General features: G+C 49.8%; 1 protein-coding gene across 1 annotated transcript in view; it reads right to left on the bottom strand.

The window, feature by feature from the left end:
* The window catches only part of shank3a (SH3 and multiple ankyrin repeat domains 3a), a 315,279-nt gene that overhangs the window by 136,032 nt on the left and 164,450 nt on the right, over positions 1-14,797 (bottom strand). Inside the window, exon 6 of the mRNA XM_064342483.1 lies at positions 905-1,013. Within this exon, the coding sequence (XP_064198553.1) occupies positions 905-1,013 (109 nt within the window). The remainder of the gene's footprint in view (positions 1-904; positions 1,014-14,797) is intronic.

Genomic DNA, 14,797 nt, shown 5'->3' with positions numbered 1-14,797 from the left:
GGGGGGGGAAACACTGTGGACAGCGTATAACCCGCATGTTGTGCAGGAGAACCGGGAATCCTGAACAGGGAGAAAGAGGATGAAGAACCATCTCCGAAGGGAGTCTTCAGGACGCAGTGATCCGAACCGGACGATGTTCCACGGCACTCTCATCCCATAGGACGGAAAAGCCAGAACCAGGGCTCCCCAAACCACTCTACGGTCTGCACAGAGGGATGGGCGCTGACCGTGCATCGCATGAACCAGCTCGGCAAGGGAGCTTTCAGACCCATTACCTCATTAACTCTGTCCTCTGTGTCACTTACACGACGATAAACTAAAGGCCACTTCCTTAATGAGAGAGGACACGGATTTGACATAAAGTCAGGTTCCGACAGGAAGCCAAGGCAGTGTACGGGGAGTGCACAGGTGGGCTTTTAATGCATTTCAGTTCTGTGGAAACTACACTACACGTGTGGAGGGACTACACAGGGAAAGAAAATGGCCGCTCCTCCAGGGCTGCGAGTACTGCACTGTACCCCTGGTATTTTCACCCTTCCATGGTGAATGGTCTTTACTGAGAGAGTCAGTTAAAACGTCTCCAGAGCTGCTTCCCTCGTCTGCCAGAGCCAATAAGATTGAGCCAACACTGCCTACAGTGTAACACAGAACTACTGCTAAGGTTCAGCGTGTGTTTGATCAAATACGGAAAGAGACAGAGACAGGGGGAGAGAAAGAGCAAGAGACGGAAAGAGCAAGACAGGGAGACAGGGAGAAAGAGAATACCGAGAAAGAACAAGACAGGAAGAGAGAGAAAGAGAAAGGAAGGAGAGAGAGAAAGAGCAAGAGAGAAAAGAAGAGAGAAGGTACACAAGGTAGCACATCATTCCAACATGCTTCCCACCCCCAATTTGGGAGCCCTTACCTCCCGTGTCTGGATCATGAAAATTGGGATCGAGCCCCTTCTCCAGCGCCCTTGCCACTTTTTCGACGTTCCTCTGCTGGACATGCTCCATAAACTTCTTCAGGTTAGCCTGCGGGACGGAGGGAGAAACAGGGGGAGTCGTGAACAGAGACTACAGAGCACGCGGTAGATGCGAATGCACCGATCAGCAGTTCAGGAGCTACGCTGCTCAAACACCCCTCAAATCTAGTAGAGGACTCAGAACACGGAAGAGGGCCTGAAAGGGAGGCCCAAATGCCGCGCGGTCCAAAACTGCACCAGTGCCAGCAGTGCCTGGCGGTAGTACCGCGGTTCTCTTGAGCAATGACCGTGCAACCCCAAACCGGTGGGACCGAAGAGAACCGTAGCATTTCACGGGACGTGCGTGCGTGCCTGTCCGCGCTCTCCGGCATTGAGAAAGGACCCGCTGTGATGAGACGGGCAGGCGGTCTAAATCGGGAGCAAAATAAACAAATCGGGGGGTGCGCGTGGATCCGAAACAAACATCGCTCTCCTTAGAAAAAACACGCGGCGTCCTGCGTGAGCGGTGAGATGAAGGGGTGTGAATCTGAACCGCTGGGAGGGGCCACAGCACAGCAGTCGGTTCTGCTCTTTCTGCATGGAAAGTCCGCGGCGAACAGCCCATCTGATGAAATCAACGCTCAACACAACTCGGCCGCTTTCATCAGTCAGCATCAATTTCATGCATGCGCTCGAACGATCTGAAAAACCTTTCAATTTCACATTAAGGAATTTCACATTAAGAACTGCTAAGTGCTGTGATACGGGTTTTTTCACTCAAATAAGAGAGACTTTTCATCCGTTTCAGGCAGGCAATCGTTAATGTCTGCCGAGAATAAAAACAGTCTGGGAAAATGTCAAAGTAATGGGCTTGACACCAGAAGCACTAACCTACACAATCCACCACACAAAGGATATTTCAGGACACGCTAACCAAGATTTCAAAAATACAGACAATTTTACATACTTTTCTCTTCCCACCCATCGCCATTAACATTACTGTTGATGGCTAAGTGCCCCAAAACTGGGATTGTGATTACTTACAGCACTTTACATTACCAAATAATGTGTAAAGCACCTTTATCCAGAGCAACTTACGCAGGTTACATTTTTTCATCCATTTATACAGCGAGATACTGTATCAACTGAAAAGAAATATCCGGTGAAGAACCTAGATCAGTGATGCAACAGCAGTCTGGCCCCAGGGAATCAAACCCTTTATCTCCCCTTGTTAAGTGTAGAGCTCTCACTGCTCTGCTACACCGCAGCCATCTTGGGCCTGTGCAGTATATTGAAATCAGTCAAGTCAAGTCAAGTCAAGTCATTCAGATTTATATAGCACTTTTTCTGCCCGAGTCAGCACAAAGTGCATAACAGACACTGACATGTCTGTACACACAGGTAGAGAAACACCCGTGTGTACATATGAGTACAGTAAAAGAGAAAACTATTTATTGTGGTTTAAAATACGTAATCAGTGTTGAGATAAGAGGCCTGTCACCAGAGGACCCGGCCAGAGCGGAACATCCAAGAATTGGAAGGGAGGCGAGAAGAAATCTCTCTGATTAAGTTTCTCCGGGTAAGAGCGTCTGCTAAACGCATGTAATGTAATCAAGGGAGGGAAATTACAACCATGAACCAGCCAAATGCTGGCAAATTTCTTACCTGCGGTTGTTAAGTTTGCCTACTCTACCAGCCACTTTGGCTGGTAAACACCCATCACTTGGACGTCCAGTTACATTCTAAGTATCGCATTGTCTGGTAAAACAGTGAAATTGGCCGGTGAATTTTGGGACACACCAGTCTCTGTGACCAGTGGACAAAAAAAGTTATAGTTTCCTGCGCTGAATGTAATTCAATGGAATGCAATCGGCAACGACTGGACAGAGCGAAAACAGGTTGCATAGAGCGGTATGCATTTTGGAGGGGGACATGCGCTGGACCGCCCTCTCCCACACAGAGACAGGACCTCGCAGCGATCGTACACGTCCTGCAGAAGACGCCGGGCGTTCCAAACCGGGGGGGGGAGCCAAGAGCCCATAAAATCGGGATGTTAAAAAGCAGAGAGGAGCAGGCAGATGAGCAGGCAGAGAGGAGCAGGCAGATGAGCAGGCAGAGAGGAGCAGGCAGAGGAGCAGGCAGATGAGCAGGCAGAGGAGCAGGCAGAGGAGCAGGCAGAGGAGCAGGCAGATGAGCAGGAAGAGGAGCAGGCAGATGAGCAGGCAGAGAGGAGCAGGCAGATGAGCAGGCAGAGAGGAGCAGGCAGAGAGGAGCAGGCAGAGAGGAGCAGGCAGATGAGCAGGCAGATGAGCAGGTAGAGGAGCAGGCAGAGAGGAGCAGGCAGATGAGCAGGCAGAGAGGAGCAGGCAGATGAGCAGGCAGATGAGCAGGCAGAGGAGCAGGCAGAGAGGAGCAGGCAGAGGAGCAGGCAGATGAGCAGGCAGAGAGGAGCAGGCAGATGAGCAGGCAGATGAGCAGGCAGAAGAGCGGCAGTGCTAACGCGTGCGCGGTAGCGGGCGGGGCGAGAGAAGCCCGAGCGCGTTACATAACCCCGGCAGACTCCACACCGTGGGCCCCGCGCGGAGTGGGCGTGGGGAACGCGCGGCGGAGCAGAAGAGGCGCCCACGCTGCTCAGCTCAGCGCCTCGCGCCCCTCCAGCTGGCGAGGGGGCATTTCCAGGAGCGCGGGGAAAGACACAGCAGCGGGCACAGACGCACGCGGGCACAGCAGCGGGCACGCCCACTGAGCTCAACGCCACCTGCGTTCAGCTCAGCGCCTCGCGCCCCTCCAGCTGGCAAGGGGCATTTCCAGGAGCGCGGGGAAAGTCGCGGCGGCAGGGGCAACGGCGGGCACAGCAGCGGGCACAGTCGCCGGGCACAGGCGCCGGGCACTGCCACCGCGTTCAGCCCCGAAGCCTCGTGGACGTGCGAGCGCCAGCGTGCGCTCCCTCCGTTTCGCAAAACTGCTTCGCTGTCCTCACGCACGCGGGTGAAGCTGCAGCCCTGGATTCACCTCATATAGATCTATCTGCACCCCCCCCCCGCATCGCTGGAATCACTGGCATCCACATTAAACTCAGGAAAATCTCCATCTAAACGCACAATTCTGCAGAACCGCACAATGCAGAACAGAGACCTTTTCGGTTGAAAGCACTGATATTGACAGGGAGGCTACTGCAGAGCCAGCATCACCTGTGGTGTAGCATTACTACTGTATTACTACTGTAGCCTCCCCGCACCCCCAACACTATTGTTTCTGTTATACAAAAGAGCATTCATTTACAGCCACGCACAGAGGTAATAAGGCTAGTAAATGTCTACCTTAGCAATTATCCACATTCAGAACGATATGGAAAATTCACGGGGGGATCACACATTCGTTTGTTGCATTTTTTTCCTTGCTTATCACACAGCTGATATAGTAAGAGAGATCCATCATGTCTTTTTATATTCTTCTGTTTTCATAGTAGTTACATAACTTATATGCGCACACACACACAAGCGTGCAGGCTCTCTCACACACACACACACACACACACACACACACACACGCACACACACACACACAAGGCGAGAGACGCAGAGAAGCGCACAAAGCACTCACCATGTGCTCCGTCATTTCATCGCACGTTCCCCGAAACCACTCCTCCTCTTTTTCATCCCTCTGTTCATCATCCCCGTTTTTTTTTTTCCCCCGGCAAAGAAGAAGAAGGAGAAGAAGACCACGCGGCGGCCGCGGCGGTCGGCGTCCAGGAGCCCCGATCGCACGCGTCCGCGATCGCGCTCGCTCGCTCGCCCGGGCGCCGCCCACGCCGAGCCGATTCGCCGCGGCGGAGCCCCCGACCGGCCCCCCGCGCCGGCCCCCCGACCCAGCGGCGCGGATTCATCCCAGCGCTCTCCAGTCCTGCCAAGCCGTTGTTATGGCGATGGGATACAAAGGGAAGAGCTGCCGCGCCGCGTGTGGGACGAGCGCGGCGCGCGGAGCCGGGGGGGGGGGGGGGGGGCGCGGGATAACGCGATCTCGCGCATCCCCGCTCAGATCAGCTGCGACCCGCCCGCGCGCTCAAACCGCCTTTTCTCTGGCTGCTGCGGTCATCAAAGCAGCGGCACCTGCATTTTTTTTTTTTTTTTTGTTTACAGCCCCCTCCGCTCCCCCCCCCTTTGTGGATTTTTTTTCCCCCCCCACAGTGAGAGTTGTATTTTGCGCTTTTCAGTGACAACAATGACTTTCTGCTCCGGGGGTTAGGACCCAGATAGCGAGCCGCTCTGGGCCGGATCTGTGCTGTGATCTGTGAGTCCAGCACACCCAGCGGTGCTGACATTCGGCCCGGAGCCGCTTGCTGTCAGGGAAACATAGATTCAGTGTGGGCAGAACTTTGAGAATACAAGTAAACACAAGGGAACCAAGCTGGCAATACTGGGTTCACACTGCCGAATAATGACAGCTAAGGAGCACCCCATGAAACAGTCCAGCGTAATATCAGGGTAATGGCCAACAATTATTAAATAACAGGTTTTTCTTTTCAATCAGCACACTGATATACAACTCTCCATGTAGGGATAAACACAACGTAAATCTGGACATCACTGTCCCTTGTTCAGTACATGCAATCAGTCAACCTCGCAGGACGTGCTTTGTAGATTTTAAAAAGCAAGGTGCACAAACTGTCTTGATTTCACAAAGCATACTCTGTAAAAAAAACAAAAAAAAAACACCCTGGGTTGCCTGTTCTGCTGTTGCTAGGCAACCACACTCCACTCCTGCCAATCACTTAGCTGGCGTCATTTATGTCCTTAACAGCATTTGCAAATTAATTTTATAAAGTTTGGTGCATTATTCGTTTTCTAAAAACAATGGATAAGCGGAGAGCACTTGCTTTTGCTCTTTTGGAGAGCCAGGATTTGTGAAATTCTAAAATTGTGGGTGGGCCCAAACAGCAACAACCAATCTATCCTTAATCTTCTTTGATTACAACAGAACCTAACGGCAAAATCAAGCAACGCCTCTATTTTCACGTGATTGGAGAGCAGAGAAAAGAATGACAGGGATGGACGGCGCTCATCGGACCAATAGGATCATTTTCAGCTCCACGTGCACCTAAACATGAGCTGCCTGGGGTGCAAAAGCAGCACAGACAATTCTACGAATTCGCCAAAAATAATTTAACAGTGGCCCCAGCTGTGAAAAAGCATTTCCGGTGTGATCGCAGCCAAAGGCTTCCGACGCGAATAAAAAGTTGGCAAAAGAAAGTTTGAAACCAGCAAAAAGCTGGAAAGACATTCAAGTAGGCCACTCTCGTCATGCCAACCTGGTGGACAAACAGTTTTCCTTTTTTCAAAGGCAGGGTCAACAAATTCAATCACCAGCTCAGGTAACTCAGCAGAAACGTAACACACAATCAAAAATTGCAGTTCGGTTGCTTGAAAAATTTGCACCTATAGTGTTGCCAGAGAAAAAAAAACACCCCAAACAATCGCGGTGAGATTAATATCGCCCACCTCACTAGACATAGTTTGTATGGTCGTGGACAGAAAAGCTTTCAAACAAATTCCTCTTCGTAACAACACAGTGTCAATGGCGAATTGGAGATATTTCCCAGAGTTTGGAAGAGCAGCTCATAGCTTGATTGCAGTCAGCCAAGGATATTGCTGTACGAGTGGATGAAAGACATCACAGACACAGACATTGTGTCATGGGCTATAGCTCACCGAAAACTTGCCACAAAACCGGGAAATTGCCCACATTCAGGAATGGCCTCTCCACTGACTGTCCTGTGCTGAGCGAAAGCAAGCGTTTTATTGCTACTGCCCATCACAATGACTTTCGTGTGTGACGTTGGATTCACCATCCTAACCAAGGTGAAGATGAAACAAAGACACAGACGGAACGCTGCACCTGACACGTCGTCCTGTCGGCCTGCAAACCCAGACCGGGACCAGGTGATGTAGAATAGGCAGGCGCACCCTTCTCACTGAGCAAGCGGTATTTATTTAGGTATTTTTTAGGCTCGTATTGTTGTTGTTATGTGGGTCGCGTTATTAATAAAATATGGGTCGCCTGAAAATAAAATTTTGAAAACCGCTGGTCTAACGCGCATCCCAGCCCTGCCTTGTGACTTCAGCGCCATGTGACATCACCCACATGCCGTACAACAACAACCCTTGTCCCTCACCTGCATGCGCTACAGGTCCCGTTAAGAAAATAAAATCCCAATGAAAGCAGATGAGACGGGACAATGCCAGCACTGCACACACAGCACACCACACATCGCTGTGTTCAGGCTCTAATGCCTTTGAAAGCACATCGCTGTGTTCAGGTGCTAATCCCTTTGAAAGCACATCGCTGTGTTCAGGTGCTAATCCCTTTGAAAGCACATCGCTGTGTTCAGGCTCTAATCCCTTTGAAAGCACATCGCTGTGTTCAGGTTCTAATCCCTTTGAAAGCACATCGCTGTGTTCAGGCTCTAATCCCTTTGAAAGCACATCGCTGTGTTCAGGTGCTAATCCCTTTGAAAGCACATCGCCGTGTTCAGCTCGGTTATGCTTGAGCATCGTTGTTTTTCCGGAAGCCCGCTTCAGGCTAATCCTTGAAAGCACAGCTGTGTTCATGCATCTTGAAAGCACATCGCCGTGTTCAGGCTCAGGTTAATGCCTTTGAACAGCTACAGCGTGGCCGTAACATGATTTCAAGGCTCGGGGCAGGGATCGTACTGAACTAAGGGAGAAGAGCCCGTGGCAGCCTGGCGCTCCCCACACTCCTCTGAGTGACGGGTGAATGGCAGCGCGGCGTCCTGGGGGCAGGTTCAGATTAGCCACAGCTCGGTTCAGCGTTGAGCTCAGCTGGAAAGGCGGTGAGACTGACACCCAGCGAGAGGAGTGGACTAACGAGACGGTCACAGCCTCAAAATCCCAGGTGGGGGAACCTTACGCCACGTCTGTCATTTATACAGATACTGACTGCGTGCGCTGTACTACTATTACTGCTACTACTGCTGCTTATTCTACTACTTCTAGTAATACTGCTGCTGCTACTATTACTATACTACTACTACTACCACTACAGTAATAACAATGCTAGCATGACTACTACTACTTCTGCTACTAGTAATAATAATAATAATAATAATAACCTTAACCACCACCAATGCATAACAGCAATGAGCACAGATTTGGGAGGAGACAGGGAGACTCCAGTCAACTCCCCTATATGTTCAAACAAATTAATAGCAAAACCAGCTAGCATGGTCTTGTCGATTGACTGGCCCAACAGTGCGTCACCCCCAAAGTTGAAACTTAACCTACACTTATGTCCCTGACCACTGTAAAAGGGGAGGCCCTTTTTGGAGAAGGAACGTCAATCCATTTTAAAATGGCGCTGAATGGCCCTGAGCCATACCCTATATAACTCATGCTCAATAAAGAAAACTGCAAGTAATAAAGTCCTTGAAGAATAGGCACCAAAAAAGGGTACGTGTCTATTCCTAATGCAGCATATATTGTTACCTATGGCCAGGGCAGACAGCAGTGGGAGAAAGCTTGAATGCTTGTGCAGCCAGTATTTCATTGACCTCTCTCCCTCTGCAGCACAAAGCCTTATTGCTGGAGGAGTAAATAGCGTATTACAGAACAAGAGTGCATCAGGAACCAGACTGGACAGTAATGGCCGCTCTCTCATCATTGGGTCCTTTGCCGCTGGGAGATCGCTGGGAGTGGACCAAAGCCCACCGCGAATAATCTCTGTGAAGGGGGGGTGCACTCACAGGGATATAACGGCCAGGTGGCCTCTGTGGGGGGGGGGGGGGGGGTGGGAGTGTGGGGGGTGAATGCCCGTTTATGCCACTCAAACCCCACTTCATTATTCCGTGCCATTTGCTTGTGTATTGTCCAAATGGCGTCTACTGGGTTTTATCGCCTGGATCAATCAGGATGAAATTCATACGAGTAGCGCTAATCAATGTGAAGAACCCATCCATGCACGCATGTATGCATTGTGTATTACAGGCTAATTATCATATAGATAGGGTTTAAACTGAAGACGCAGGGCGAGGGTCACTGAGTAAACATGTTGCTGTGACTCACCCGTTTATGGGACACATTAAGGCCATGTGTCTTTGGGCACCATATTTCAACATGCAAGTAGTGCGTCCGCCAGCATTGCACATGCGTGCCATTTTTTCCCCTCATTACCTGCCATTTTGGCTCAGTTGTTACCTCGTTCCAGATGCAACTGTGAGCAGCTATGAGCTAATGCGCTGGTCCACTCTTCCTGAAGGCGCGGAGGTCATGTCTTGTTAGCACTGGTGTGGTTCCACAGCCCCCTGGGCACCCGGTTCGCAGAGCCAGTCCGACTCCATTAACAACACAACCAGCTGCTTAAGGCCCCATGACTGCCTGCGGGGCCCTGAATTATTATAATTTTTAGGGGGTGGGTGGATTGGGACCCAAATGGTTCCCCCTCAAAGGCTAGGGCCGGCACTGTCCGGTTGGGTGAAGGCATTTGCGGCCATGCGTCTGTCATGGGATGCGACACGGGGAAGCCTCACGACACTCCGACCGGTCACGTAAACGCAAACCCCTGGGGAATGTTCCGGAAACCCCTGATATCACATCCATGTTATTGGTTTGCTTGGGCGGATGTCCGTAACCAGGAGGAATTATACAGCTCACACACACACACACACACACACACACATAATGCATTTATTTATGTGTTTTCACGTTTTGCTGGTCAATAATGATTCGGCCAGTTTGACCATTTGTCTGCACGCTCCCTCTCTCTAGGAGTCTGGCTCTATTAAAATGGATTGGGGCTGGTAGTAACACCGCCCAATAAAACTGTGATTACCCATGAGCCCAACAAAGCCAGATAGATCTGCGGGAAACTTTGCTCGAGGGCGAAAATGCGCATGTTGCAGTCTGCAGCCGAGTTTAATTCGCAACATATCGAGAAAAAAAAAAACTAAAAACTAATTAGTTCCTCCTGATCAATATTTATTTACAACTACCAGTCGACACCAATGTCACTGTGTCGGTCGACACCATGGCAACGAGCAAGCCCTGCAGCGACTCTGTGTTATTCTATAATAGATCTGGTGTGCACTGCCCATGTCTAAGACACAATCTAAACCACTGTACTGGAGAGGAGCAGACAGAGGTAGAGTGGATAAACCAGCCACACCATATTGGGGGATGTGGACATAAAACAATTCAGGCAATGAGCACAACGGTGAGAATAACAAGTAGAGACTGCTCAACTGTATATTTCAGGGCATTGTCGTTCCCATGACAACACATTTAAACGAGTAACGGTTTTACAAATACTGAGGAGGGGAAAAAAAAGTGAGACACCAATGCATTTTTTTTATTTTTTAAATGGTAAAAAAGCTAAGTGCTCGCTGGCACTTAGTAATGCTAGCCACCAAAGCAAAATGAAAACAGTTACCCACATCCAGCGGCCTCAGGGCATGGAGGCACCCAACCTGGTGCTTTTGTACTTCAGTAAAATGGGCCTGAATGATGAAGTGATGGCCAATGATGGAGAAACAGAGCTGGCCATAACCCGAGCCTCCCTCAAGGAAGGATTCCAAGCTCGCCGCCGTGGAGAATGCGAGACTCCAGCCTCAGCTGTAAAGCTCTCTCTCCGAGCTCCAACAAACAGCTTTCAAACCGCTGCTGTTCCTTCAGTGCTGACTATGGGGTGCAGGCATTTACTTACACCCGATGATCAATGGCATGCCCGACAGCCCCCCCTCAGAGGCTGGACGGGTAGTGAAGCACTTCAGCACAACAGCCGGTTGGAAACAGGCACACTAGGGGCCTTCTGGGAGACACGTCCAGCTGAACCAATTGTTACCAGCACAGTGACGGCCCCCACAGGCCCAAACCGAATACAGATCGCGACACAATTAGTCACCGAACTCCAAAGGGAAGCAGGTTTTCAGTTAGGGTTTCCCCCGCTTTTTTTTTTTGTGTGCAATAGAACCTTCTCCTGTTGATTGGTCAGCTGCAGTCTCATTGATTGGCCGGCTGAAATCTTGTTGATTGGTCACCAGCTGCACATGAGCCGTCACCCTCTAATGCAAATGCCACTGGCCAGCTGGGGCACTGCAGGATAAAACAAACAGCAGGCTAACAAGCTGGATAACAAATGTAATTCCGGACTGGGATACAAGTGGGATGAAAGTCTGCACCTCTCTTGGGACTTTAAATTTTTAAAATACATTTCATGCAATGGAATATTCTAGCAACAAGTCATGCGCTCTGAATACTATAGCACAGCCCAGCCTGCCTCAGCTGCCTGTGATTGGCTGGAGATGCAGCGCGTGATGCAATTCTCTGTAAGTCGCTTACATTATTTTCCTGCTGTATAAACACACCGCTCTCGTTAAACACAGAAACCTACACTTCTGAGGCAGCTGAAATGGCCTAAACCTACCCCAACACCGACTAGCACGGCGCTGTCACAATAATGGCGCTACGGTAAAAAAAAATAAATAATAAAATAAAAGCCTGAATCCAGACTGGGCTGATTTCGGTTCGATAACAGGTGCGAGGCGGCGCGTGTTCACGCGACGATCCTGCGAGATCGTTCTTCCGACGCGTCTGGTCCCAGGAGAGGCGCCGACGGCGGCGTAGTGCAGAGAAGCCCACGCGCCTGGCGCCCCTGGCGCTCGGCAACAGACGCGGCGTTCGCGGCGGACGCCCGAGCGCTTCTCGTCTCAAACCGCTCGCGTGCGAGACGCGAGGGCACCTCTGCTTTCTCTCGCCCGCTCCGCGAACACAGCAGGGTCGCCGTCTCCCCGAAACGACAGCGTCACTGCAGATTAAACAGAGCACTCCGCCCGGTCGCGCTGAACGGATCCGTATGGGGTGGCGGGCGGCGGCGGGGGGGGGGGGGGGGGGGCTCATTGTCATTTGAGGACGTCCGAGGAGGTACGGCGGGCAGAGGCTATTCGATACGCCCTGCGGTGCGGTAACAAACAATTTTAAACGCCTCGATAAAAGCGAGTTGCCCGTGGCCGTGGAAACACGCGTCACAGTCCAGGGCCCCAGAGACCGAGGGGAGAAGAAATAAGATCGATCCTTCTTAACAGCCTAGGTGTGATCCCACAGCCTATATTTCTGTTTAACCGGATGGATGGACAGCAGGTTTAAAGCAGTTCATTGCCGAAGAACTCTTGACAAGAAGGCTTGACAGCTCCAGAGAGGGCGGTTCTCTGATTTTTCCCTGGTGCCCGCTTGGAGTGTATAATGGCGGCTACAGACAGTAAACCGTGGGTCATGACATCATCGTCCCAGATGCGGTGGGGAGCAATGCCGTTTTACGGTTTTGGGAGTTCGTCATTGAGAGAGATCAAAAGCCCCACCTTATAACCCGTACAGGTAATATCCACGGTTCTACTACCGTGGACTTCCACAATGAGGCCAACAGCAAAGAGAGACTTGAGAACTTCTAAAGGAACGGGCACGGGAGTATGTGTGTGTGTGTGTGTGTGATCTCTGTACTGGAAAGGCTTTGAGGGACTAGGCCTAAATCTCTGAGGGAGGGCAGCACTTTGATCTGTATTAGTCTAGAACTGGTCTCACCCCACTGAGTTCATCCCTATCTAGGAGGTCCCCCTAAACCCTTACCATTACCCACCCCTTATTAAAACACAGTTTGATGTATTTTTATATGAGGAACTAACATTTATCAAAACAAAGGCTTGCACACTGTAAACACCAATGAGCCTGCACAAACTGCACTGTTCAGTTGAGCGTGGCCAAGGAGAGAAAGTGTGCTACTAACAAGATAAAAAAATTTGTGCCTCACCTCCAACCCCTCTCAGAAGCCACCTGACTGGAACAAGTGCCGAAAGGACCACCCACGGGTGCAAATGCACCCCCACCGGGGCTAAAGAATGGGGGTTAGCTCAATAAACAAACTGCGCCATTGCAATAAAGACAGTGTAGTCATCGGGCAGAAGAAAAATTTAAATAAATATTTAGTCCACAACTGCATCCACAGTCGTCCACCATTAGAAGTGCAAGCACATAAGAAGCTAGCCAACGTTTGGAAGTATGACAGCAATAAATTAGGGAATTAATCTTGTTAATATACCCACCACTGTGGAGACCACAGTGTGAATTTTAAGCATGTTTCAATATTAAAAGTGACTCATTTATCAAGGAAACATCTAGCAATCGTTCTATTAAAGTACGACATGCAAGGGTAATTGTAGCGGAATTGAAGCTTCAGTTAACACAAGCAAAAGCACTGGTTGGCACGTTAGAACACACATTTTACAGAAGAAAACATCACTCAGTGAAGCCATAACGTGCATCCAGGTACCAGAGAAAGACTTCCACTCAGTCACTGAGAAGCAGTGAGAAGGACAAATATTACTAGCAGATGTTTGGGTCCCTTTCTCTCCAGGCTAGTTTACAGACACCGTAATGAAAGCAAATTAACAAGCGGCCTTTAAATATCAGTGCTTCCCAGGATGCATCTGGACGGCCTCAAAACATTCAGGGGTACAGGGGCGATCCGTTGGGGAGTTTCCGCGCCACGTTGCTTTGGCGGCGTTCACATCACATCCTTGGTCACCGTGCACGAAATCTCAAATCGAACGCTTTCGAATACGCACAACAACCCTAAAATGCCGTGCGGGGCGGGGGGGGGGGGGGATTAATAAGGGCACTTATGCAGAGCGCGGCTCGAGATTCGCTTTCGCAAATTGTCTCCCGACAAATTGCAGCTTGCTCCGAAGATTAATATCGATGTTTGATAATCCTTCACTCCGAATCAAGATAAAGGAATTACAGCCATTACGGACTCCGGAGCAGAAAATGTCTCGAGAATAATACACACACTCCGGGCTGTAATTTCACTCCTCACAACTGAAAGAGAAAGTCTAAATTTCTACACTTCGATGGCCCTTCATCCACGCTACAGCCGGTGTTTGCGTGCGACATTTCCATCAAATGGTGAAGCAGAGAGAAGGCGCATCCGTAATATAAATGCATTGGTCTATCAACCTGCTTTTTCTTAGAACACTGCTGCTCTTATTCACAGATGCATTTCCTTGTACGAGTGCAAATACTATGGTTGTGGCCAGAAGGAATCTCTACTGCTTGTATTTTTTCCATAGACTGCGTTGTTGCCGTTCTCGTTGTTAGTGTTAATCAGTTTAACCTTCAGGGTCCAAGTTGAACTATGCGGTTGTTCCCTGCACTTGGACCGGTACTTCTCTCTAGGGGTTTCGTCATACTTGTTCCTGGTTATGGTTATACACTTTGTTGTACGTCGCTCTGGATAAGAGCGTCTGCCAAATGCCTGTAATGTAATGTAATGTACTGAGCCTCCTCTCAAAAAGTGATCAGTGTTTGAAAGTTACTTTATATTACTTCATCTGAGGTCATTAATCTCAACCACTTCAGTAACCTTGGAGCTGTATAAATGATTGACATGTAAAAACGTCACACCATCCAAATTTGCAAACACCTTTTTACAAGGAACAAGTCCATAGACTCAAACCCCAAAAAAAGGGTTCTTTGGCTTGTCCCCATAGAGGAACCCTTTCTAGTTCCTTATGGAACCCTCTATGGTACGTAGTTGTGAAAGGCGCGAAAGCTCCCAGATCAAAGCATTTTGCCAGACAAAAGAAAGAACCCTTGAACTAGATGGGGTTCCTCTACGAAGACACAGAAGAGCCTTTTGGAGACCTTTCCAGGTTACGACGCACAAAATAATTAAGTGTAAAACTCATAAAGCAAGCACAGAGCACTAACAGGTTTACCCCAGATATATACTGTAGATGAAAAGCTGAAAGGTCGTCCATTCTGACCGTTACACCACTGGTGCATAATTGGCTTG

The sequence above is a fragment of the Anguilla rostrata genome, chromosome 7 (genome assembly GCF_018555375.3).
Source record: "Anguilla rostrata isolate EN2019 chromosome 7, ASM1855537v3, whole genome shotgun sequence".
Lineage (NCBI taxonomy): Eukaryota > Metazoa > Chordata > Actinopteri > Anguilliformes > Anguillidae > Anguilla > Anguilla rostrata.
Note: the sequence above shows the minus strand (reverse complement) of the source record. Positions and strands in the feature narration are given on the sequence as shown.